The 27,866-nt window shown below is 43.7% G+C and overlaps 1 protein-coding gene across 2 annotated transcripts; it reads right to left on the bottom strand.

Moving 5' to 3' along the window:
• Positions 1–169: 169 nt before the first annotated feature.
• Positions 170–25,946, bottom strand: CDCA7L (cell division cycle associated 7 like; the record flags this gene model as incomplete). Of its 2 annotated transcripts, XM_080701765.1 has the most annotated exons (9): positions 25,869–25,946; positions 11,240–11,377; positions 7,005–7,358; positions 5,027–5,098; positions 4,744–4,914; positions 3,652–3,777; positions 1,976–2,125; positions 761–897; positions 170–200 (listed from the first exon to the last, which is right to left on the bottom strand). In XM_080701765.1, the coding sequence occupies exons 1-9, from the start codon at positions 25,929–25,931 to the stop codon at positions 170–172; spliced, it is 1,242 nt and encodes a 413-aa protein (XP_080557891.1). In that variant the 5' UTR covers positions 25,932–25,946. The 2 variants fall into 2 exon arrangements, with proteins under 2 accessions (XP_080557891.1, XP_080557892.1); XM_080701766.1 differs by lacking the exon at positions 11,240–11,377.
• Positions 25,947–27,866: the final 1,920 nt, after the last annotated feature.

Raw genomic sequence — 27,866 nt, 5'->3', positions numbered from 1 at the left:
TACCTGAGAAATCGTTTTAAGCATAGACAAATTCTTTAAAAACATAGTATTTAGAAATAGTAAACTACAAAAAATTCCGTATAAAAACAACTATAAGAACTCTTAGGCACAAATGGTATGTGTGTCCTGTTGGGGAACTCTACGGTCAGTTGGCTGGTTCTTTTTTCTCTCAGTTGTCTTCTACCAGCTGCTTTTGTAAGCTGAGAAAAAGACAAGAAATAGTTGGTGAGTAGTTACATGGACGGAGGCAAACACAGAACAGCACCCTGGACTAGACAGGCTGAAAACCCCTAGAGTATGAAATCAGGTCTCCCAACACGACGCTCCAGGTCCTAACTCCTTGTGCTTCCGTCATCATCTCCCCTGCAGTCCTGGACACCCCAAACGTGACTTGATCCACTCCCAAGACCATGCTTCCGACTCATTACAGAAATGATACTTCGCAGCCACCATTCTGTACCCTTCTCCCAGGTGCACACTGCCTCTCTGCCATCTTTGTGGTTCCCCCTCAGCCTGCTCATTCTTCTCATTTCTGTCTTATAGGCCAAGGCGAAATTCTAGTTACAGGCAGTATGGAGTTGAAGATTCTAGCAAAGGGAGGAATTTCCTAATTAGTAAAATAACAGGCCTGACCCTCTCCAGTGCAGAGAGACACAGCATGAATGGCACTCAGGGTAGTTTCTACAAAACACCCATGAAATAAGGACACAGCCACCTGCATAGCATGCCAAACCACGAGTCACTACTGCCAGAGGCTTACCTCTCCAGGTATTCCTTAACATTATCATAACCATAAAACTTGGCCAGATGAATGAGGATCCCGGTGGCACAACGACCATCACGCCTCCGACAATAACTGCAATTGCAGATCCCACGGCAGGGAGGACAAATCCAATCCTAAAAGACAGATGATGGCAGAATTTCCCCCAATCACCTACAGGATCTCACAAGGGCGCGTGCGCGCGTGCGTGCGTGCATGTGTGTGTGTGTGTGTGTGTGTGTGAAAGAGAGAGAGAGAGAGACAGAGACAGAGACTGGGGATTCAGAGGGAGGACATTCTATCTTTGAGCTACACTCCCAACCCTGTTTTCTATTTTTTAAATTTTGAAAGAGTCACTAAGTTGCAGAGGCTCTCCTGTCTCAGCCGGCAAGTACCGGGATTACAAGTGTGAGCCATCGCACCTGGTTCTGACAAGGAATGTAATTGCACCTGACTGAGCTGGATGCCTCCTCCAGCCTCTAACCACACAGTATCTACGGCAGTGTGTCATGGGGTGATCCTCACAGCATCCTCACAGCACACCTCTTTACACGGAAGCCCGCCAAGGATGCCCACACCATGTCACACATTCATGAAGTTGACCCTGGTTTTAGGAACACAGGCTTTAGAATCAGGTCATCAATTCTAGCTTTCTACGTGCACTTATTTTTATATCACTTAACCTGGAGAGTGTGTCTGTAATCTGGGGAGACTATTACCATTCTGTTGCAGAAGAGGTCACAAAGTAAAGTGGTTAAGCACACAGACCCCAAGCAGGACTGCTGAGGTCCACAGGCACGTGTACTAACCATGATACTGCTATCTCAGTTCTCCACTTGCCTCATAAGGAACCATGTTAATAACTAAAGGTAAAATTATGTTAGATGTCAGACACACTTAGCATAATGTTGGGCACTCTGCACTGCAATATAATTCCTGGCTTAAGGAAATTCCAGGTAAGTCACTTTGCTGAAGGAGATGCACAGGGTTAACATGTATGATAGCTTCAGACACTGGAACCCAACGAAAACTCTTCTCCAGCCTGCCTTCCTCTTGTTCCCTTTCCAGAAGGAAGTTTCATTTCCCCTAGTCTTAAGATGTAGTAGGAGGATTAGTGATGAGGACCCACAGAAACCACAGCTCCTAGAGATCCCCACCATGAGTCTGTTTCCCTTCACCAATACAATTTAAAACAAATGTAAACACCACTCCTACCGGGTCCAGCAATGCCGAGCGCACGTCCTCCCCGTAGCGGTTCCTCAGGCATGGCCCGCAGAACTGCCCGCGCACTCCGCCGCAGCCCTGGTTCCGACACACTGTCTTGGTGTCGATGGTCTTCTGCCGACACTGATGGCAGGTGTTACCCTAGGGGAAAGGCATGAGCAGAGGGCATGAGCAGCTCAGACTGCCTCTGAACCCTCAGGAGATGGTGCAAGTCCTAATACAGTTTAGATACTGTACATTACTTCAAATTTCAATGCTCTGGACTCCCATTACAATCATGTAATTTATTAAAACATAAAACTCACCAGAACTTTATCACAGATTTTATCTCAATGAGTTATAGTACACAAGGATTTGTACAACGATGCCCAGGAGGCCAGCTGCTGGCACACACATTACCAAGTACATTAGGAAGCACTGCCTCCCCCAGAATCCCACAGGACAGTGTCCCAGGACAAACCATGGCAGCCTGTGCCAGATTGGTAAGCACTTCAGTTGAGGGGCTGGAGAAGCACACTAGAGAGATGAGGCTGAGCAGGGTATCCAGAAGGGATAGAAACCAGTAGACATGAGAACAGGGTGCTTGAGGCAGGAGTGGGTGGCAGATTCCCCAGGAGGTAACACACATACACACACACACACACACACACACACACACACACATGCGCGCACACACACACACACACACACACACACAAAATCCTCATGGTTTGAAAATGTTGGCACTTCAATTAAAAAAATATTTTAATACTACCTTAAGAAGCTATCCAATTACTTGTTAAAAAAATAAACACAAAGTCTCCCATTAAATCACCATTTAATAGAAAACTTAAATCCAGATGTGGCAGCACATGCCTGTAATCTCAGTACTTGAGAGTCTGAAACAGGAGGATTGTAGGTTCAAGGCCAGCCTCAGCAACTTGGTGAAACTCTCTGTAACTTACTGAGACCCTGTTTCAAAACAAAGAATAAAACAGGGTTGGGAGTATAGCTTAGAGGCAGAATGCCCCTGGGTTCAATCTCTAATACCACAAAAAAGAAAGAACATAATATACTTCCTACCAACCAACTATATTGTCAAACTTTATGTTCTATGGCTATACACTATCTTTTTCAACATTTAGGATATAGCTATGTAAATAATAAAAATGTAAAAATTACATGTAAATATGCTTTTCTGAATTATATCCCTCCCTTCCTCAGATTATATGTATAACCCAGGGAGCCATCTCTCCTGATGAGGGTCAATGCTAAGCTATCTTCTTTTCCCCAGCTATAGTTGACCCTTGACCCTAAAATCTAAAGCCTGCCTCTGAGCCCTCAAGGAGATGGTGCAAGTCCTAATCCAGTTTAGAAACTGTACATTACTTCAAATTTCAATGCTCTGGACTTCCATTTAAAAATTACAGTCATGGCCGGGCGTGGTGGCGCACGCTTGTAATCCCCGCGCTTGGGAGGCAGAGACAGGAGGATCGCGCAGGTTCGAAGCTAGCCCCGCGCGCTGGCTTAGGAGACCCTGTTTCCAAATAAAAATGCAAAAATAGGTCTGGAAGTGTAGCCCGGAGGTAGAAGGGCTTCCAGAACCCCAGTACCACCAAAAAAAATAAAAAAATAAAAAAATAAATAAAAATTACAGTCATGTAATTTATTCAAAATATAACACTTACCAGAACTTTATCATAGATTTTATCTCGAACAGTTATAGCTACATTTTCCAAGTCCTCTTCAGTAATATCCTCCACTGGCCGAAAAGAAGTTGTACGGTGACGTCGTCTATACCCCTGGGATTTCCCCTGCAAAACAATCAACAGTAGAACTGGAGTAAGACACATGAGCCATTTATTTTATTTTATTTTATTTTTGGTGGTATTGGAGTTCCTGGAAACCTTTCTACCTCTGGGCTACACTCCCAGACCTATTTTATATTTTTATTTGGAAACGGGGTCTCTTGCTGGCTTCGAACCTGAACGATCCTCCTGCCTCCGCCTCCCAAGCGTGGGGATTACAAGCGTGTGCCACCATGCCTGGCTTACACATGAGCCATTTAAAAAGAGTCTTGAGAGCTGGGTGTGGTGGTGCACACTTGTAATCCCAGCATTTGGGAGGCTGAGACCAGAGGATCACGGTTTGCGGACAGCCTCAGCTACTTAGTGAGACTTTCTGCAACTTAGTGAGACCGTTTCAAAATAAAGAATAAAAAATAGGGCAGGGGGTGTAGCTCAGAGGTCAAAGGGCCCTGGGTTCCATCTCCAGACCCGCAATAAATAAATAAATAAATATTAAAAAGAGTCTTGAACTCTCAGAGTTCTGGCATCATTAACATTGACCACATCCCTCTTCTATTTCCCTGGGACCCTTTTATCCACATAGTTATTTACTGGCTCCTCCCCCATGCCAAACCCTGTACTTACCAAATGCAAAACCACAAAGCTGGCCAGAGCTGTTAACAGGCCTTTACTGCCTCCACTAGAGACCAAGCTGGATCCAGCTTGTGGTATTAATCACTAGCTGCTTCTCAGCTCAGTTTGGAAAAAGGACGCTCAGTGCGGACTTACGGCTTAAACCACAGGGCTTTTCAAACTGCGGTCCTAGGTGCATCAGCATCACCTGGGAACTTGGTGGAAATGCAAGTTCTCACGTGCTGCAGGCCGCCCGAGTCAGAAGCTGCCCCTGTAACAGCTCTGGTGTGACAAGAGGCACGCTCATATCTGAGAGTGCTGACTCAGCTCAATAAGACATTTATCACATTAAGAAAATACCCCACTAATGGTCCTTCTTCTTCTGAAACTGTGAAACTCTTCAGCAAACTTTGTGGCAGAGATTGTGAAGTTTTCCAGAGCAAACTTCTCCGGGGGCCGCGCGCTCCGCGTCGGGTTCATGCGCCGTGTGATCTGTCCCTCTGAGAAGGCCCGCCGCACTGTTCTCTTCTTCTGAAACCAAGAGCACAGACAGATGCAGCTGGCGGCTCTCTCACAGCGAAGCCGTCAGGCGAGCGATCACCAGATACCAGTATTGCTCTAGTAATTATAGAGTCCCACTTACAGAAGCCGAGGTCGGGGTTCGTACCGGGAAGAAATCTGGCACTGAGTTCAGTTCCGCCAGTAACTGAGCAAGCTGAAGAACAAGAACAAAAAAGCATCACGAGTGGCTTGACACCTCCAGGTCTAGGCCATCAGGACCTTTCACAAGCCTTCGATTTTGCTACTAAAATAGTTCATATAACCTCACAAGTGAAGATATTATCTCTGGAGATGAGAATCTGATGTCACCACTCATCTGAATAAACTTCATGCCCATTCCTTAAATGTAAGGACATGTCACACAGCACCAGGAATGTTCCTGACTCAGCCACTCATCTGCAAATGTGACCCTGAAATAAACCACTTTGCATACCTGAGTCTATCAAGTTTCAGCATGACCAGAAAAAAAAGGCTCAAGCAGATGATTCCAAACAGCAGGAACTCCAAAAATCTGATTCTTATGACAGGTTAATCAATAAAAATAATTTTTAAGTAGGTATGCACCTGTATTCCTAACACTTGAGAGGCTAAGACAGGAAGATCACAAGTTAGAGGCCAATCTTAGCAACTGAGGGAGACCCTGCTTCAAATAAATAAAAAGGGCTATTTACTGTGTAGCTTAGAGATAGAAAGCCCAAGTTTAATCTATAGTACCACATACACAAAAAATCATATTAATTTCCAAAGACATTCCCAATGACCATCTTGTAATACCAAGCAACAGGCACTAACAGGCCAATTAGATAATTTAATTAGGATTCTTTTTCATTTTAGATTTACGCATCAAACCTATAGGTACCACCAAACAAGCATGTAGAACATAGTTCTTACTGAAGAGATTTAGATGTACACAGGGCTTAAAATTTCCCTTACCCAAGCAAAAGTATCTTAGGATAAAATCACTCCTAAGTAGGCTTTACATTTTCTTAAAGAACTTATTAGACATATGATACTACATTAATATTTTCCTTTTAAGAAAGCATAAAGAAGCTGGGCATGATGGCGCACACTTGTAATCCCAGCATTTGGGAGGCTGAGACCTGAGGATCGTGGTTCGCGAACAGCCTCAGCTACTTAGTGAGGCCCTCTGCAACTTAGTGAGACCCTGTTTCAAAATAAAGAAATAAAGAATAAAAAACAGGGCAAGGGGTGTACTCGGAGGTAGAATGCCCCTGAGTTCCATCCCCAGACCTGCAAAAAAAAAAAAAAAAAAAAAAATGATACAATGATTCTCAACAATGATCAGATTAAGTTATTGACTACATCTAAAAACACCAAGCACACATAACAAAGACTTTACTTTGTTCTATTGATTGTTCTAATAAAGATATTTAAAAGTAAATTGAAGCTGGTGGTGGTGATGCACGCTTGTAATCCCAGCATTCAGGAGGCAGAGACAGAAGGACCAGGGTTCTCTGACAGCCTCAACTACTTAGTGAGGCCCTCCCTCTGCAACTCAGTGAGACCCTGTTTCAAAATAAATAATAAAATGTAGGGCTGAGAGTATAGCTCAAGAGGTAGAATGCCCCCTGGGCCCTGGGTTCCAGCCCCAGTACTGAAAAAAAAAAAAAGTAAATTGAAACCACTGCAGTTGTCCTAATTCCTAGACCTCTCTCATTCCTTCAGCTGATGTCTCTGTAGGAAACCATGTTGCAGGTAAAAGTTGCCACCTGTCTTGCCTATCTCAACCTTTACTGCACTCAGAAACAGCCTGCTTCCTCTTTGCTTCTTTCTGCTAGGGACAGTTTCCTCTCCTTCCTGGTAGACACTAATTTACAACTCGACCTAATGAACAGCATTAGTTCTGCCTCCTCGTAGGGGCTGAAAATGGTCATGAGGGTCTTTTTGTTCCCAAACCAGAGCTGAGCGTGTAATAACTGCTTCAAGGTCTGGGGTGAAAAAGGATCCACCATCTGCAGAGAACGTTTCCCAACGACCCTCAGGAGCCCTGGTGCCTGCTGCCAGCGCAGGCCAAGTTCTGGCCCCTCCCTGGAGCGTACCATCGCCTTGTTCTCCTTGATATTCATGGTCCTCTTCAGCAGGGCATCTGAGCTGTCATCCACAGAGTCGGCCTCAGACTCAGAATCTTCCCTTTCCTTCACCTGTCTGCAGTTTTTCTTTCTCCCAACATCGTTTTTACCATCCTTTAAGTGTGAGCTAGAAAACAACAGCTCTGAAGAATCATTCTCATCAGGTTTTTTTGCCAATTTCTTGGTGGGGAACTGAAAAGCTACTCGTAGCCCAATGCTCCTCCTCGGCCTGCCTCTTCTAGGTGTGACCAGCTCTTCTTCATCCTCCTCCTTCTCGCTGGCCAGAGATGCTGTGCCGTCATCACTTGAATCTGACTTGACAAGCTAACAACAGGAAAAAAAAAAAAACCAAAAACAAAGAAAGACTCTGTAACAGAGCTACAAAAAAAAAAAAAAAACAACTCACACATTTAAAACTACTATGACATTTGAGAACTTGAGTAGTGAACCTTTCCCCCTTCCCATTATACACCCTTTGAACTCTCCACTCACGCACATACAAGGCTGGATGATTAATAAAGCTGAAGCACAGGTGAGTTCCTACTCAACGCTGCGCTGGTCACACTCACACAGACGCGGTGTCCACCAGAGTATCGGCTGTAAGCCAAACACTGACAAGGTGGAGCTCCTGGAGGGCACATCAGGAAGCCACATACAACAAGGAATAGGCAAAGAATAGTTTGTGCATGACCAGACAAAAATAGCATGCAAAGGAAAAATTATACTGACTAGTCTGCTCTGGACAGCAGAAAGAGGACTCCTGGGTGGAGGAACAAGAGCTGACTTCACGCTGGAGGGCTCAGGGGGAGGAGGACCACGGCTGGGGTTGTGGGGAGGGGGGACATCATCCTCAAGGCACAGGTCAAGGGGGGTCCCCTCCCTTCTCTGTGACCTTCAGCACCACAGGGTGAATCGAGTCCGACAGCTCAGAAGGGCTGCTGAGAGCACCTGTTCAGTTGGCTCCAGAAACTCTCACCCCAAACTCCTCAAAGTACAGGTCTCCAGCACCTGCTGGAGTGACCCTGGTCCTCACTTGTCTTCATAAGTGAGAAGACAGAAGGTGACAGCAGAGTGACATCACCCAGGTGACAAGGAGTGACATCTGAGCAATGCAGTGGATACTGACAGGTTTAAGCCTCTGAGATGGAGAATGGCTTGTAGGCACCCTCCCTTGACCACAGCAAGGGACCGCAAGGGACCGCAGCCTGGCTGCTGCTGTCAGGGAATGCTGAACCCAGGTCACCGGGAGGGAGGCTGCAAGAGGATGGACCCAGAACCCAGTCCACTGACTGCTCCTCAGACTCCCAAAGCTAATGCCAGAGCCAGTCATGGGGGTGCATGCCTGTAATCCCAGTAACTGGGAGGATCGCAGGCATGAAGTCAGCCTCAGCAACTTGGTGAGACCCTGCTTAAAACTTAAATAAATAAATAAATAAATAAATAAATAAATAAATAAATAGCTAGTTAGAGTTCAGAGGTAGAACACCCTGGGTTTGATCCCCAGTACCAAAAAAAAAAAAAAAAGTTCTAGTTGGTAGAAATAAAATAAAAAATAGCTGCCAACCCTGGTGTACCCATCCCACCATGCAAAGTAGGAAAATAAAACTGTATTATGCTGATTTATCCACTTTTAAAAATATCCTGAACTGCCCACATTAGGGGTTTAACAATTCAAAATAGGGAGGGCACAAAGGGACCCAGTCAGGAGCCGCCATCAGGGAGAACACGAGACTTCTCTATCCACTCACCATACTCATCATCTACCTCGCCTCTCCTGGCCTGGGATACAGACGAGCTCACTACAAAGGACCGAGGTGCAGAGGGCAGGCGGGCAACGCCCGTCCAGAATCAGCCCCGGGAGCAGAGCGCGAGATCGGCTCCTCGACCCGCAGACCGCGAGGGAGCAGGCTGGGCTGGCAGGCAGCAGTGCCTGTGCTATAGCTTGGATCTTCACTGTCGCCCAAAAGGAGACCCAAAAGGAAGACGGTGCTTAAAGCTTGGTCCCTAGGAGGCAACACCGGGAGGTAGGGCTGGGTGGGGGGCCTTTAGATATTGGGGGTGTGCCCAGAAAGAGGGCTGTGGGACCCCAGCCTCTTCCTAGCTTTTTTGCTTCTCGGTCATGAAGTGAGGTAGTTTTGCCGCATCACCACAGGCCTGAAACAACGGAGCTAACCAAAGGCAGGCTGGAGCCTCCACAACTGCAGGCCAAGATAACCTTATACAGCAATTCGTGCTCAGGTATTTTGTTATAGTGATGGAGAAGTGATTAACACAGCTTGTTTTCTCACTGAACTCTAAAACACAATCTGCGGGGGACCTATGCTGGGCTAGTTAGTCATTATGTTACACTCTCTATATAAGCATGTCCCGACTGATACCCTTTTATGTATAGATTCTAAGAAAGGGAGAAGGCTTGGGGTAACTCACTGGCCCTTCTAGAAACACAGATTTTTTGATTCAGACATCATTTAGCTGAAGAACAGAAGATCAACAAATCACCAGAAGATGATACCCATAGGGTTTGGAAGAATTTTAGTGTCTTGCTGCCAAGAAACTGGGGGCTTACTGGCTAGAACCCACAAACTGTGATACAGTTTCTGTGAAGAAATCTAGAGCCAGAGTAGAGCTCTATGTTGGTATTCAAAGTAAAAAGTCACCTTCAGGGCATCCGAGCCCTAAGTTCTCCCTAGGAAAGGTGAAGGATAAGGCAAGCCTGCAGCCACATTTGCACTCTCACACAGGAACCCTGCCAAAAGCTCTTCCTTGGGAGCTGCTGACTATGAACGGGCTTAAACCACCTTCACACTGACAGCCAATGAGGAAGTGCACGTTTACGGTTTGGATAAACATATACTATTTTTCAGTTTGTAAAAAAAACATTCTTGTACCTTATACTTATTATGTTTTGGGGCTTTGTGTGTGTGTGGGGGGGGGGAGGTACTGAGGATGGAACCCAGGGGCATTGTACCTCTGAGCTACACCCCTACCCCTATTCTTTTAGTATTTTTAAATTTTTGAAACAGGGTTTCACTGAGTTGCAAAGGGCCTCTCTACGTAGCTGAGGCTGACCATGAACTACAATCCTCCAGTCTCAGCCTCCCAAATGCTGGGATTTTTACAAGGATGTACCACTACACCTGTCCCAATTCCTATGTTTTTATGTACCAGTTAAAAACATAAGTTCAAATTTTTTTAGAAAAGGAAGGCTAGACTGTGTGCAGTGGCACGTGTCTGTAAATCCCATACTTGAGGCTGAGCCAGGGGAATCACAGGTTCAAGGCCAACCTCAGCAACTTAATGAGCTCTTATTTCAAAATAAAATTAAATAAATAAGTGGGCGGGAGGTGTAGTACCCCAGGCATAAAATCCAGTACCACTATCCCCAAAAGAGGAAAGCAAACACTAGGATCTAGATTGGAACCTAGGACAGAAAGATTTCTGATGAAATCTCAATAAAGTCTAAAATTTAGTTCATAATACACTAACATGGATTTCTGAATTTTGACAACTATATCATGATTACGTAAAGGGAAACTAGGTCAAATGTATGCAGGGACTCTCTTGAACTGTCTTGGTAATTTTATAAATCTAAAATTTTATAAATATAAAATTTTATAAATCTAAAAATTACTTCAAAATAAAATATATTAAAAAAATTCAAGGTTGGGCTATAAAGTGCCTTAAGAGTCAAAGAACAGAAAACTGGCCTCACTATACAGAGTCAAAGAAAGAGACAGACCAGCATATCTCATAACCGTGAAGGGCTGAGAGCAGATTTGCCTGGGAATCCACGAGGACCTACAGTCACCTTTAACGTTAAAAAGCATGCATGCCAGTGTCCTTGAAATCAAGGCCAGAAGCCTCAAAACCTGCACCAAGGGTACACCCTTGCCACCTATTACTTCACAACCAGAAAGGGCTTGAAGGAACTTGTTACCCAAAACAGACTGTAGCTCAAGAAAATCTGAGATAGACTTTTCAGAAAGGACACACTCTCAAAGCCCCAAGGGGAAGACAAAAGTATTTCTCTACCACAAGAATGGGTCAGTGGGCCAGGAATTTGCCCCTGAGTAGTGGCTTCTAAAATAACTACTAAGAAAAGTGGAATCTTCATTTGTGAGGTGACTTCTTAGGAATAAAACTACAGTTCACAAACAGGACTAAAAACGTTTCTGCCCACAACCCTCTGTGTTCATGATTATTACCATTACTTCGGAGTTACTGTTCCCGCTCAGGTCACTCTGTGTAAATCCTTCGAAGTCTTCAGTCTCTGAGTCAGTGTCCTCTACAAAAATCCTCCTTAGCTCTTCCGTGAAGTATTTGGAATGGAAACGCACATCCTGCTAAATGAAAAACACGTGGCTCACAGAGACAGGAAGCACAGGGAGCCTCCCTGGAGGGCAGGGAGAGCGGGCCTTACTGGGCCGCGCGCGGCACCTGCTGGAGGATGAGGACGCCCTGGAGATGGAAGGCGGTGACGCTGTGCAACAGGGTGAACACACTTAACCTCACTGAACCGTAGCCTGAAAACAGCGAGTTTTAGGTTATGTATTTTTTTTTTTTTTACCACAGCACACATACTTTCTAAAGCTTACAGACATTAAGACTTATAAATTGGAAAATTTTGAAAAATGAGAGTGGTTGTCGCTTCAGTCACTTCTGGCGGGATCAGTGAGGACTGAAGGAATTTGGCTTCTCCTGCCAAGGCTGGTGACCAGACATGCCTGCTTCCATGCAGAGCCGCACACGTGTGGAGCGAGGCATGAAGAGCCCTGTCTCGCTCCCACACGCTGGCCTGGTCCCTCAGCACCCCCACGCAGGCTCTTCCCCATAGGAGAGCACGCCTCCGCCTCGCAGTGAGCTTCCCTGGAACAGAGCAGGTGACCCTCGAGACCCTCTGCCAAACGCTGGGGAGACCAGACTTGCTCCAGTCTGGGTGCCCCGAGGAGAGGGTGAACCCATGGGGTGGTACAAGCAAGCACAGGGAAAGGTGGTATACCATTAACTCTTAAAAAACAGACAATTTCCATAAATGATTTTTTCCTTTTTTTGAAATACCACAAAAAAGAAAACCCAGCTCTCTTAATTAAAAGTTGGTCTGAAAGAAATGAAGTTTCGGAAAAGAAAGGGCAGCCTCCCCTGCACGAGCCCACAGCACTGCAGCGCGGCTCCAGCCCTCCTCCCAGCTCCCACGGCATCTCGTCCTCCCACCCTGACAGAGCAGTGACCCCCCCCTCCCCAAACACCGCATCTGGTTGAGATTCTTCTGCTCCCACCTGCCTTCCCCCAACTTTAATTATATACTTCTTCAAGCTCAGATATCTTTGGAAAAAATAGATACACTAGACCAGTGGAAAAACTTCCAGGAGGATCGAGAAAGAACACCAAACATTCTTCATCACACATGCCTACATCTAGCATTCTTCTTTCAGCTAAAGAAGTCCCCTATGAATTACTATGGGTAATTGGAGCCAGTTTGCTCAGAGCTAAATTACGTTGTTCCTTTGCCGATAGCTGTGGTGCAGCTGCTTGAAAAAGAAATGTGCACACGTCGAGAGGTTTCTTTAAAGTGAACCCCAGAATGGGTTTGAGACCAGAAGAGCGACATGCACTGGGGGCAAGGTTAAAGAGAAGCAAGGCCACCCAGCTTCTCTCTGGGTTAAACAGATCACAGGTGTGTGTATGGCCAGACAAGCAGCGGACCAGGGCTTTTCATTACGGAAGGAAGAGTGGATCACAGCTGCCTGCTAAGGAGGCCCGCCAGGCACCCAAGTGCAGCTAACATCTGCTCACGGAACCCCGAGCAGGCGCCTGCAGGCCTTTCTGGGGCAGTGGGATCCTGTGTGTAACTTCACTCATACCCAAAGCTCCTGTGCAGGGCCTGAAGAGAGCAGGTCAAGTTTCGGAGCAGTGAGTCCCAATCTTCCAAGCCTCTGGCTATCTCTGTCCTCTGCACTGGCCTCAGAGGGCAATGGACAGCCTGCAGAAATCAGATCACTGGTGACCAGTCCTGGTGGCGAAAAGCAAGGTAGCTGCAGTCCTATGAGGCCTATGATTTTGTTTTGTTTTCCTTACTCTGAAAGGCATAAAAATTGTTTCTCACGTGGGTCTGTACAAATCCCACCTCCGCTCCACGCAGCCTCACTGCATTCTTGGTAACAGCCCTCACACGGCTCAGTGTTCTCCGGAACCTATTCATTATCCTTCAAAAGCAACACTGGGCACCGAGCTTTTGGCCTCGGCTACCCACAGCCTCTGGGATCAAGACCATAAGCAGTAACGGGCTGGAGGAAGAGGTTCCACAGGCAGTTACGTGTTTTATTTTGAAGCCCATGTGACAGGACAACAGACTGGAGAGAGATGGTCTGCTGAGCCATCAGACAGGCGCCCCTCAGCCTCCCCCCGTACTCACTCTACCGTCCACTGGGTGCTGGATGCTTGGAACAAGAGAAAGGGGACAGCGCAGGACACAAGGCCAGAGCCAGGGAAGCTAGACAGCGCTCTTAAGAATGAGGTCCCCTCCTCCAAGGAGCTTCCTCCTAATCAAGCAGCAGCCAAAGGGGTCACGAAAGCAGGTGGGGGCCAGCGTACAAGGAGACATGTGTGGGATGGCATAAGGGGGAAACTAAGTCCAGCAAGACCTAGTGAGAGCAGCTGCATTCCAACTAGACATGAACCAGGACAGAGTCTAGAAAAATGGTGAGGGTGCAGGCCGGGTAAACGGAGAACACGGGCAGCAAGGGCGAGTGGCCACAGCGAGGGCGTCCGCCATGTCTGCGCTGCACTGCGCAGCAGGGAGGAGACGGAGCCCCAGCAGGCTAAGGGGTAGCCGCAACCTGGCCATCTCAGGGCTCCCAGTGTGGGTCCCTGGGCAGGGCCTTCCACCTCCCTGAGCTTCAGTGTCATTTTCTGTAACACAGGGATAGTGACCACACTGCCACCTGCCCAGGAGGTCCCTGAATTAAATGCAGACCCTTTATAAAAGGGACGCAGCACACTGTCACAGGCCAACCAAGACCTGCTGGGAGGGATAGTCATCAGAGCAGCAAAAGCAGCTCCTTCTGATGCCAGCGTGCCAGGCTCTGCGCCGGGCACCATGCACGTCCTGGGCTGCTCAGAACACCCCACGGCAGAGGCGACAGGCTCTGCCCTCCCTCACTGCCTGGCCGTGCGCAGATGGAGCCTGGCAACCTCTGAACAAGAGAGGAGGCGTGCCCAGAGCTCGGCCCTACAGTGGGTCCAGTAGAAGGCAGAGTTTTCAAATAAGGGCTACGAGCATAGCCACTGAAGGAAGAGAGGGAAGCAGGCGAGGGACACAGAAGCATTTCCACTCACTCCTGCATGGGTGTCGGAGGAGGAGGAGAACGATGACGATGACAATGGCGGTAGCAACGACTACAGGAGGGGGAAGCTGGAGACAAGAACAACAACAGAGGGAAATAAAGATGGGAAAATGAGGCAGGCACAGACAAGCAGAGGAAGGAGAATGGCGAAGGCCAGTCCAACTTGCAGTCAGGAATACACCTGGGCCGGAGAGAGAAGCGAGGGCTCATATAAAGAACATGGTATGACCCGAAGGCAGGACTTTCTAATGAGATCATGAAGAGGGAGAAGGTCTGAGGGCAAAATCCTAGAAAAACCCCACATCTGGAGATATGGAAAGAGGCCAGCGAAGGGCAAAGGAATAGCAGAGCAGAAGAGACCCAGAGAGTGGAAGGCGGTGGCCGGAGGGGTCCAATGCTGTGAAGATGTCAAAAAGACAAGAAACAGACAGGGCAGGCCGATGACCTCAGAAAGCAAAGCTCCTGTGCCAGGTGTGGTGGCAAACACCTGTAATCCCAGTAGGTAGGAAGCTGAGAGAGAAGGATCACAGGTTTGAGACCAGCCTCAGCAACTTAGTGAGACCATCAGCAACACAGTGAGACCCTCTATTTAAAAAAAAACCCCGAGAGATTCAAAATGGCGACTGAGGGACACAGCACTTCTCAGTAGCTGAAACAAATAAAGTTCAACTACTCAGAAGGCAGTGTCTTAATCAACAAAATAAATACATCCCAGGAACCAAAACAGAGCCAGGTACCACGGCGGAAACCCTGAACTTGAGGAGGAGGAGGGGAGGGGGGGGGAGGGGGAGGAGGAGGAGAGACAAAGACGAAGAAAGAAGAACAAAGATCAGGCATCAGACCTACTGCAGATACAACCGGGCCGCTGCGAGCAGGCGGCCCAAACTGCATTCCCTAGTCCTGACTGATACCACCATGGCAAAATAACCCGAGACTGAAAACGGTTACAGAGCCTCATCTTTTTTTTTTTTTTTTTTTTTTTTTTTTGTGGTACTGGGGTTCCTGGAAGCCCTTCTACCTCCGGGCTACACTCCCAGACCTATTTTTACATTTTTTTATTCGGAAACAGGGTCTCCTAAGCCAGCGCGCGTGGCTGGCTTCGAACCTGCATGATCCTCCTGTCTCTGCCTCCCAAGCGCAGGGATTACAAGCGTGCGCCACCACGCCCGGCATAGAGCCTCATCTTAAGCAGAGAGCGGCGCCCACACCAGAATCCTGTGCGCTCACCAAAGATCGGACCACAGCGGCAGAGTTCCGCACAGACACCTGGATCAAGGAAGCCAGGTATCTAAAGTGCGTCCAGGGAAGCTGCGGGTCCTAGCGTGCGCCCCAGGTCCGGCACTGGCCCTGGGAATCTGTCCCACGCCCCAGAACCCAGCACTGTCCTCGTGCACCCTGTCTGCGCCCCAGGACCCCAGCTAGTTGCCTGTGCCTGTGCCACCCCCACCCCTAAACTCAGTGCTCACCTTGTGCGCCTAGTCCCCGCACCCCGCCGGAGCCCGGGCACTTACCCTACTGGCCGGCTTGCTTCCCAGCCAGCCGTGAGATTCCCTCAGGCCCCCAGCCCGTATGCACTGCTGGACCCAGAGACCATTGCTGGACACTGCGCTGCGCCTGCGCCCCCAGACCCATGTGCGTCTACCCTGCACCCCTGGCCCACCGCTGGGAGTTTTCGCCCGCCCGGCAGCTGGAGACTCAGTTCTAGTCTAGAGCACAGCCCAGTACACCCTGGTGGTGCCTAAGACCAGGCACTAGGCTTCTGTACCCACTCACACCAGGGTCCAGAACTGACAGTGCTCTGGCAGTAAGTGTGTGTATCCAGGGACCAGCAACCCTTTGCCAAGGGTACATCTTGGGACCACACCAGCTAGCCCAGTTAGAATTTCCAGAGGCACAGGAAAATTCATCGAGATGCAATACCTGCACAGGGCCTCAGAGCGTGGTTCCAAGTCTACTTTGGACATCCTCCACCCCTGCTGTAGGGAAGCACAGGACTGAGTCTAGGGTGGTGAGTGCAGAGGCTCTGACTACAAACTGGAAATACACAGAACCAGGGAATTGTACAGAATTTATTAACAGTGACACCAGACATCCTGACACCAAAACCCAAAGCAGTCAAAGGAAAGAAAGGTGTCCAAACACCCAGAGAGTGACTTAAGAAGAGGAAAATAGAGTACAAAGAAAATTAAGAGACATTGGTCTATATTCTGAAAACTACCACAACAATCAGACATTCAAATATTATATGAACCTGACTCCATATTCGTAAATAAATAGGACTGTTCTGTTCTTTTCTTTTGCTGTTGATGTTTTGTTGTGCTTTGTTTTTATATTGCTTTTGTTTTGTTATGGTTGTTGCTGTTGTTTTTCTCCCCATTCTTCTTTTACTTTTACTTGTTTTTTTATATATATATTTGATAGTTTGCTTTGTTTTCTGGTTTCACTTAGCCGCTAGTTCCTTTTATTTTATTCTTGTCCTTTTTTCCTCTTTCTTCCTCTTTCTTTTCTTTTTTCTTTTTCCTTTTTTGGTTGTTTTTTTTCCTTTGATTACATAATAGTTAGTCTTGGTATCTTGTGTTGATATTTCATTTATGTTTGTTTGCTCCTTCCCTCACCCCTCTTACAAACTTCCCCACACTAACCTATCTACTCTTTTCCCCCAAAACTTTTCCCCATAATATACCTCCTTGTTTAATACTCAAAGCATTTCATATCTTCATACTTACTCTACTAACTACAAGAGTCCTACTAATTAACTCTCTCTCATTCTCAGCAAGATATTACCTTATCATACTTCAAGTCTTTCTCAACCTAAACATATCCTCTACCTGACTCCTTTACCCATCACCCCAGCTCCTCCCCTATCACCCTCCCTCAACATTGGAAAAGCTCTGCTGACCAGCCGATACCTCTAAACTCCTAATACTAAGATTGGACTAAACATAATACTCACAAACGATGGGTAGAAATCAGAAAAACAGGACAGAGAACGCTATAAATACGAGAACCAGGAATAATGAAGAGACAACAGAAATCATGAATACTGACCTACAAGAAATGCAAGAAGGGGAGTTCAGAATCTTGATTTACAATATGATGAAAGGATTTAAAACAAGTCTAGAAGAGATGAAAGATGAGTTAGAAACAATAAGAAAGAATCAGAAAGAGGTCTGGAATGAAAGAGTCAGTAAGTGAAATGAAGACAGCAATAGAAAGAAATTCTGGAAGATTAGATGAAATGGAAAACAGAATATCACTGTTAGAAGACAGTACATCCAAAACCGAAAACACAGTCAGTGATATATAGAAATCTTTACAGCAACAAAACCTAAACATCCAGCAAATATGGGATAATATGTAGCATCCTAACTTACGGATAATAGGCATTGAAAAGGGGATAGAGGTACAGACCAAGGGCATATGTAATCTCTTCAAAGAAAAAATGTCAGAGAATTATCCAAACATGGAAAGAGACTTGGATCTTCATGTCCAGGAGGCATACAGAACTCCATTGAGAAAGGACCAAAGAAGGACCTCCCCATGCCACATAATAACCAAAATGACCAACATAGAGGCCAAGGAAGGAATCCTAAAAGCAGTGAGAACAAAAGGACGGGTGACATATAGAGGCAAAACAATAAGAATCACCCCAGACTATACAACCCAGGTCAGGAATGCTAGGAGAGACTGGTACGACGTGATTCAGACCCTGGAAGAAAATAACTTTCAACCAAAACTAATCTACCCAGCAAAACTACTATTCAAAATCAATGGGGAAACAAAAGTGTTCAGGATAAACAGAATCTTAAAAAATTCGTGAATTCAAAGCCAACACTAGAGAAAATTCTTAAAGAAATAAACCATAAAGAAGAAAAAAGAAGCAGACTTCAGAACCAGAGAAGAGAGGAAGTTAATAAGTAGGCCATTTAAGTAAAGAAGAAAGATCACACCACCCAAGAGTAGACAGAACACAAAATGGCAGAAAACAAAAATCCTATTTCAATAACATCTCTTAACTTGTCAAAGGACTTAACTCACCAGTCAAAAGACATAGACTGGCAATGTGGATTAAGAAACATAATCCAAATATATGCTGTCTGCAAGAAACTCACCTTACAACCAAAGACATTCACAGACTGAAAGTAAAAGGATGGAAAAAGATATACCATGCTATTGGTGACCAAAAAGAGCAGGGGTAGCAAGCCTGATATCCAACAAAACAGACTTTAAACTAAAACACATCAGAAGAGACAAATCAGGGCACTTCCTTTTATTAAAAGGAACAATACACCAAGAAAATATAATGATAGTAAATATTTATGCCCCAAATGTGGGTGCAACCACATTTGTAAAACAAACCCTTCTGGACATCAGATCCCAAATAGACCCAACTACAATAATTCTGGGAGACTTTAATACGACTCTCACACCACTGGATCGATCTTCAAGGCAAAAGATGAGTAAAGATGCTCTAGAAGTAAAGGAAACCATAAACCAAATGGACCTAATAGACATTGTCAGAATATTTCAGCCAGGAACTATAGAATACACATTCTTCTCAGCAGCCCATGGAACCTTCTCCAAAACAGACCATATCCTGGGACACAAAGAAAGTGCCAGCAAATTCAAAAGATGTAATATAATTCCTTGCATCTTTTCAGACCACAATGGAATAAAAGTAGAAATTAACAACAGGAAACTCAAAAGAAATTATTCAAATACATGGAGACTGAATGATACACTATTGAATGATGAATGGGTAAGAGCAGAAATTAGGGAAGAAATAAAGAAATTTATGGAAACCAATGAAAACAGAGACACAACCTACCAAAATCTATGGGACACTATGAAGGCAGTATTAAGAGGAAAGTTTATTGCATTGAGTGCCCACATAAGAAGGACAGAGAACCACCAAGTAAAGAACCTAATGACACAACTCAAGGACCTAGAAAGGCTGCAACAGTCTATTCCCAAAGCCAGCAGGAGGCAAGAAATCATTAAAATTAGAGCAGAAATAAATGACATACACAAAAAAAATTCAAAGAATCAATAAAAGAAAAAGTTGGTTCTTTGAAAAGATTAATAGAATTGATAAACCTCTGGCCAACCTAACCAAAAGAAAAAGAGAATCAACTCAAATTATCAAAATTAGAAATGTAAAAGGAGATATCACCACAGATAGTGAAGAAATTCAAAACATTATCAGAAACTACTTCAAAATTTATACTCCAATAGACTTGAAAACATGGAAGAAATTGATAGATTTCTAAGCACAGTTAACCTTCCTACACTCAGCCAAGAGGACAAAGCAAGCCTAAACCAACCAATAACAACCAAAGAAATAGAAATGACAATAAAAATTCTTCCACCAAAGAAAAGCCCAGGCCCCGACGGGTTTCCAGCTTAATTCTACAAAACTGTCAGTGAACAACTAATACCAATATTTCATAACTTGCTCCAGGAAATTGAAAGAGATGGAACTTTCCCAAATTCCTTCTATGACGCCAGTATCACATTAATCCCCAAACCAAATAAAGATACCTCAAGAAAGGAAAAGTACAGACCAATATCCTTAATGAACATGGTTGCAAAAATTCTAAACAAAATACTAGCTATGCGCATTCAAAACTATATCAAGAGAATAATACATCATGACCAAGTTGGTTTCATCCCAGAAAAACAAGGCTGGTTCAACATACACAAATCAAAACATGTTATTCACCACATAAATAGAACCAAGAACAAAAACCACATCATCATAGCAATAGATGCTGAAAAAGCATTCAACAAAATCCAACACCCATTTATGTTAAAAACACTACAGAAAATTGGGATAGAAGGAATGTACTTCAACATCATTAAGGAAATATACTGTAAACCCAAAGCCAACATTATATTGTAAACCCAAAGCCAACATTATATTGAAAACTGCAAGAATTTCCTCTAAAGTCAGGCACAAGACAAGGATGCCCACTATCACCACTCCTTTTCAATATAGTCCTCGAGACTCTTGCCGCAGCAATAAGACAAGAGAAGGAAATCAAAGGAATTCGCATAGGAAGAGAGGAAATAAAATTATTCTTATTCGCAGATGACATGATCCTTTATCTGGAAGACACAAAGAACTCAACCAAAAGACTTCTGGAGCTGATTGACAAATTCAGCAAAGTCACAGGATACAAAATCAACCTAAAGAAATCAGTGGCTTTTCTTTACGCCAACAATGAATCCACAATGAAAGAAACAAAGAAAACAATTCCATTCACTATAACCTCAAAACCAATAAAATACCTAGGAATAAACCTAACCCAAGATGTAAAAGACCTCTACAACAAAAACTATAAAACATTAAAGAAAGAAATTGAAGAAGACCTTAGAAGATGGAAAGATCTCCCGTGCTCATGGATAGGCAGAATAAATATCATCAAAATGGCCATTCTGCTTGACCAAGGAGGTAAAAGATCTCTACAAAGAAAATTATAAAACACTGAAAAAAGAAATTGAAGATCTCAAAAGATGGAAGGACCTTCCATGTTCATGGATTGGCAGAATAAATATCATTAAAATGGCCATCCTCCCAAAAGTGATCTACAGATTTAACGCAATGCCCATTAAACTACCAAGATCATTCCTCACAGACATAGAAAAATCAGTCCTTAAATTTATCTGGAATAACAAAAAGCCCAGAATAGCCAAGGTAGTTCTCAGCAACAAAAACCATGCAGGAGGAATCACAATAGCTGACTTTATACTACAAAGCCATTGTAATAAAAACAGCATGGTACTGGCAAAAGAACAGATATATAAACCAATGGAGCAGAATAGAAGACCCAGAAACAAATCCACACACTTTCAGCCAACTGATTTTTGACAAAGGGGCCAAAAACATACACTGGAAAAAAGATAGCCTGTTCAACAAATGGTACTGGCAAAACTGGTTAACCATATGCAGAAAATTGGAAATTAATCCCACTTTTTCACCCTGTACAAAAGTCAACTCACGATGGATCAAAGACCTTGAAATTAAACCAGAGACCTTGAAGCTCCTTGAGGAGGGCATAGGTCCAACACTGCAACACATAGGCACAGATAAACATTTCCTCAACAAGACCCCAAAGGCACAACAAATTAAAAGGAGAATCAATACATGGGATTGCATGAAACTGAAGAGCTTCTGTTCAGCAAAGGAAACTATCAAGAACCTCAATCGAGAGCCAGCAGAATGGGAGAAGATTTTTACCGCTTATACCACCAATAGAGGACGAACATCTAGAATATACAGAGAACTCAAGAAACTCAACACTAAGAAAACAAAACATCCAATAACAAAATGGGCAAGTGAACTAAATAGACACTTCACAAAAGAAGAAATTCAAATGGCCAATAAGTAAAGAAGAAATTCAAATGGCCAAACATGAAAAAATGCTCAACATCACTGGCAATCAGAGAGATGCAAATCAAAACTACCCTGAGATTTCACCTAACTCCAACTAGAATGGCAATCATTCAAAATACAAACAACAATAGATGCTGGCGAGGATGTGGAGAAGTGGGAACTCTAAGACACTGTTGGTGGGATTTCAAGTTAGTGCAACCACTTTGGAAAACAGTATGGAGAATCCTCAGAAGAATGGGAACAAATCTACCATTTGATCCAGCAATACCACTACTGGGTATCTACCCAAAAGATAGGAAGTCAAACTACGAAACTAATGCATGTGTATCTATGTTCACAGCTGTACAATTCACTATAGCCAAACTATGGAACCAGCCAAGATGTCCATCAACAGATGAATGGATTACAAAACTGTGGGATATATACACAATGAAATTTTACTCAGCCATCAAAAAAAAAAAAAAACTCAATTACATCATTTTCAGGGAAATGGATGGAACTGGAGGACATTATGCTAAGTGAGATTAGTCAGTCACAAAAAATAAGAAATCAGATGCTTTCCCTAATATGTGAGAGTTAGGGAGAAATGGGTCATAGGAGGAACTCTTGAAAAAGGAAATCCTATAGAGGAGCAAACAAGACAACCTAAAGGAGGAGAAAGGAGGGGGGAAGAGGGAAATCTCTAAAACACATAATGTACTTAAACATATCGAAGTCAATCACTAAGCCAAGAAAGGGAAGGAGGGACGGGGAGGGAATGGGGTGGGAATTGGGTAGAGGTTAAATCAGAGATGTGTACATGTTTGTACACACAAGTTTTTTATCCCAATATGATGTTTGAATATAATGCACCAATAAAAAAATTTTAAAGGAAAAAATGCAAAAAAATGGCCATTCTGCCAAAACTGATCTATAGATTCAATGCAATTCCCATTAAAATACCAGCGACATTCTTCAGAGACCTAGAAAAATCAATCATGAACTTTATATGGAGAAAGAAAAGATCCAGAATAGCCAAAGCAATTCTCAGCAATAAGAAATATGCAGGAGGCATCACAATCCCAGACTTCAAATTATACTATAGAGCAATAGTAGTAAAACAGCATGGTACTGGTACAATAACAGATACACTGACCAGTGGATTAGAATAGAAGATACAGAAACAAACCCACACATCTTTAGTCAATTAATCTTTGACAAAGTGGCCAAACTCATATGCTGGAGAATAGACAGCCTTTTCAACAAATGGTGCTGGGAGAACTGGCTATCCATTTGTAGAAAGATGGAACTAAACCCCTATATCTCACCATGCACAGGAATCAACTCGAGATGGATCAAAGACTTAGAAATTAGACCTGAGACTATGAAGTTAGTAAAGGAGAGCATAGGTTCAACACTACAACATATTGGCACAGGCAGTAACTTTCTCAACAAAACCTCCAAAGCTCAGGAAATTAAATCAAGAATAAACAAGTGGGATAGCATCAAACTAAAAAGTTTCTTCTCATCAAAGGAAACTATCAATAACCTAAAGAGGAAGCCTACAGAATGGGAAAAGATCTTTACCAGCCACCACTCTGATAGGGGGCTAATATCCAGAATATACAAAGAGCTCAAAAGACTCTACACTAGCAAAACAAACAACCCAATCAAGAAATGGGCAAATGAACTAAATAGACACTTCATAAAAGAAGACATACAAAGGGCCAATAGATACATGAAAAGATGTTCTACATCATTGACCATCAAGGAGATGCAAATCAAAACTACACTGAGATCCCATCTAACCCCAGTCAGAGTGGCAAGCATAAAGAAATCAAATAACAAATGCTGGTGAGGATGTGGGGAAAGAGGAACTCTTTTACACTGTTGGTGGGAGTGCAAACTAGTTCAGCCACTATGGAGATCTGTGTGGAGATTCCTAAGAAAGTTAGGAATAGATCCACCATACGATCCAGCTCTACCACTCCTGGGTATTTTTCCAAAAGGACTGAATCCAGACAACTATAGCAACATATGCATACCTATGTTCATAGCAGCACAATTCGTAATAGCCAAAATATGGAACCAACCCAGGTCTCCATCAACAGAGGAATGGATTGCAAAACTCTGGGAAATACACACAATGAAATTCTACTCAGCCATAAAGAAGAACAAAATAATATCATTTGCAAGAAGATGGAAAGTCCCGGAGAGCATTATGTTAAGTGAGATCAGCCAAGCACAGAAGGAGAAGGTACATATGTTCCCTCTAATATGCCCAAACTAGGGAATGTAGAGGATACCAGTGGTACTCCAGGTAATGGAGGGGAAATACCAGCAAAGCTTGAATGGAAAGATAGGGGAGGAGGAAGACTGAACTTGGATTAATGAGGGTCTACATCCAAATATGTGTAAATTTATGAATATGGCATGGTTACCCTGGACAATCACTGGTGGGAGGGGGGAAGGGAAAACAGGGACGAGGGGGGGGGAGGGCACCAAGTATAGTTTAAATGTATACCATTTATGTTCAATAAAAAATTAAAAAAATAATGAAACACAGTTTATTATATTAGTATAGTTCCTCCAGAGTTTGTTGACCCTGTTGGTATAAATACCACAATCTGAGAAGGGAAATGGAATTCAGTGTCCTTAAGTTAAGAAGCAATCGATTTATACATTAATTGCATTCAACACTACAACATATTGGCACAGGCAGTAACTTTCTCAACAAAACCTCCAAAGCTCAGGAAATTAAATCAAGAATAAACAAGTGGGATAGCATCAAACTAAAAAGTTTCTTCTCATCAAAGGAAACTCATCAAAGTGGTATAGCACTTGCCTAGAATGTGTAAAGCTCTGGTTTAGACACCTCAGTACCACCAAAAATAATTTTTAAAAGATATTCGACATCACAAAAAAATCACCCCATAATTTCTCATGTCTAAAAGACAAATTCAAGTATGCTTACATTATTATGCATTGTACTAAAGATTCTTAAATGAAAAAATAAAATAAAATATAAAAACAACAACATTGGGTGTGGTGATGCATGTCTGTAATCCCAGTACGTGGATTTCAGCCTTGGGAGGCTGAACAAGAGGATCACAGGTTCAGTAACAGCTTTGGACACTTAATTTGACTCTTAGCAACCTAGTGAGTTCCTGCTTTGAAACAAGAAAGAAAAAAAGGAGGGAGACTGAGGGTATGGCTCAGAGGCAGAACGCCTCTCTGTTTAACCCCAGTACTCCTCCCTCAAAAAAAGCACAGCTCTTACTGAGTCCAGAACACACAGTCATCAGAGCAATGAAGTGAGCTCTCTCACGGGTACGTCAACTGCATCCATTCCTGGATCTGCACAGTTGAGACAAGGTGGGTTTAATTTATAGCCTTTTAGGAGAGGTCATGGTGGAGGGAGAATGAGGAATTTTGAGTGTCACAATGAACCCAGAAGAAAATGTCACTTAAGCTGAATATTTTGCTTTGGCCATTCTACTGTTAAGACATAATATACACCTCCAGGAAACTCACTTCTCAGAGTGTGTGACTTGTGTTTGCTACAGAGCAAAGTAATTAAGGAGAGAATAATGCCTTCCCCTCCAGCAGGGCCAAGCACGCAGGACCCATGGCATCTCGCTGCAGGACCACAGCGAGGCAGTTGTCTCATGGCAACCCCTCAGTCCACGTGCCTTGCAGCACCATGCAGTCCAGGTGCGATGGAGTGGGCTGGCCGCCCTGCCAGCTATGTGGGAGGACTGAACATGGCCTCAACGCAGCTCACAGCTGGAGGAAGGACAGAAAATGGATTTGATCATGTGAGGTCCCTTTATTAAAAATGTGTTGTGTGTGTGTGTGTGTGTGTGTGTGTGTGTGTGTGTGTTACATGCACGTACGTTTATATGTATGCATTGCACATGGGCAGGAATAAAACCACAAATGCGTAAACAGAATATTCTCACCAGCTTCTTGAAGCATGAAAGATGCACTTCTAAAACACAATGCTCGGCAACTAACTGATGTCACCAACCTCAGACTACACTGAAACAGAAGAACATCCAAACCAAGACTTAGGTTTCCAGGAAAATACACCTGCTGTGAAAGTTAACACCATACCTGCTTCCCCAACTCCAGCGAGTCGAAACTATCACAGCTCTCCTCTGACGACAGGGTTTCCATGGGAACATCGTCTCGGAAACCCACGAACTCTTCATCATCACTGGGGGCGTTGAAGATGTCAGCCACTTCTTTAGGGATCTGTGTTGGATTCCAAAGAAAAGAATGATAAACCTGGAGCTGTCGTAATCACTTGGGGAAACTCTCCAGAATGAAGCAAGATTTACCACCCCATAACTCTATCACACTGCCGTGGTGGCCCAAATGACCCCAGTAACCCTGGGCAAAAAGTGCTTCAGCTGAGACCTCACAGCAAAAAACTGCTTCCAATTCTAGACATGCACTCTTATTTTAGAGGGAAGATCAACACCATACCTAGATAGAAGCCATATTTGATTTCTTAAAAGAAAATAGCCATTAGTTTCTGAGAAACCAATGATCTCTTTTTTCCTGAGAGTGGGACTTGTCCCTGAATGTCACCCGTGTAAAGCAGACTCCATAAAATATTCCTGAGCAATTCTTTTCTTAAACAGTCCTACCTGTAAGTCTTTATTTCTCTGAATCAGCTGATTCAGAGATATGACTGTTCATACCATAAAATAGTAGCCTTTGATACCTGAAATAAATGTACGTAGCTATGGAATTAATTCTAAGAGAATTTAAATGCCATTAAGGGCAATTATTCCCAGAGAGAATGTTGTCAGTACACTTAATCTAACAAATATGTATCTGATGGGAATTCATTTTTATATGCTGAATACCCATTTTCTCCCAACTCTTTATTTTTAAAGGTTCAAACACATGTAAGTATAAAAGAAAATTCACAGAAACACCTCTAGACTCTTCCCCTGGAACCACCATCTATCTCCACATTGGCTTTCTTTCTCCTTTTTTAAAATAAATAAATCAGATTAAACTACAGGCATTTGCTGATACCTGTTTTTTTCCTCAAAAAACAGCAGTTTACTGTGAGCCAACTTGACCAATATATGCCTGCATATTATTGTTAAAAACCTACAGGCCTACTAATTCACCTTAAAATATTTCGGCATACATCTTTTCAGGATAAGGACATTTCCTTGGATAATCACAAAAACCACAACTGTCCCTAAAATAGTTGACATTAATTCTGTTATATAATTTTACTATAATTTTTTAATGTTAGCATCTGGCACTGTCCTCAAACTGTCTTATAACTTTTGGGCAGTAAATAGGACCCACTCAAGCGAGGTTCATGCACTGAATCTGACCTTACAATAGTTTTTAGATGTTCTTCACAACACTGACCTTTTTTAGATAACCCAGAACAACTGCCTGCAGCATGTCATATACTCTGAGCATATCACACTGTTTCCTTAAAACTGGATTTTAGGTTAAATATTTTTGTAGCAGTCCTAAGCGACACATACTCCTCAATGCACAAAATATCATGTTATCCCACTATTAATTAGAAGTGTTTTTTTTAAGTTAACCATAAAACCTTTCACATATACTTCAAAAGTAGACGAAGTAGTGTAATGAATGGGACTCACCAGCAATTACCTGTCCACAGGTAATTTTGCTTCTGATTTATCCTATCCAACTGCCCTCCTTCTGAATAAAGCCTCCACAGTGTGAAGGATTAGAGGGCTTCTAGACAGCTGAACGCACAGAAGCTCATAGGAGGGCGAACAAGAACTTATCCATGCACTGCAGAGGCTGGGGTACACCCCAGATGTACGGGAACACTCCCAGGCTCTGGACCCTTCCCGACCGCACCCTATGGATGTCTTCATCTGCCTATTCATTTGTACCTTTAAAATATCCTTTAGGCCAGACTTGCTAGACTGAGAAAGGAAGATCACATGTTGGAGGTCAGCATGTTGTAACTTAGTGAGACCCTGTTTTAAAATTTAAAAAAAAAAAATGTTAAAGCGCTGGAAGTGTAGCTGAGAGGTAGAACATCCCCAGGTTCAATCTCCAGACCACAAATATATACATACTTATATATCCTTTATA

This window comes from Muscardinus avellanarius (assembly GCF_963383645.1).
Source record: "Muscardinus avellanarius genome assembly, chromosome: 9".
NCBI lineage: Eukaryota > Metazoa > Chordata > Mammalia > Rodentia > Gliridae > Muscardinus > Muscardinus avellanarius.
This window is presented reverse-complemented; position numbering and strand designations above follow the sequence as displayed.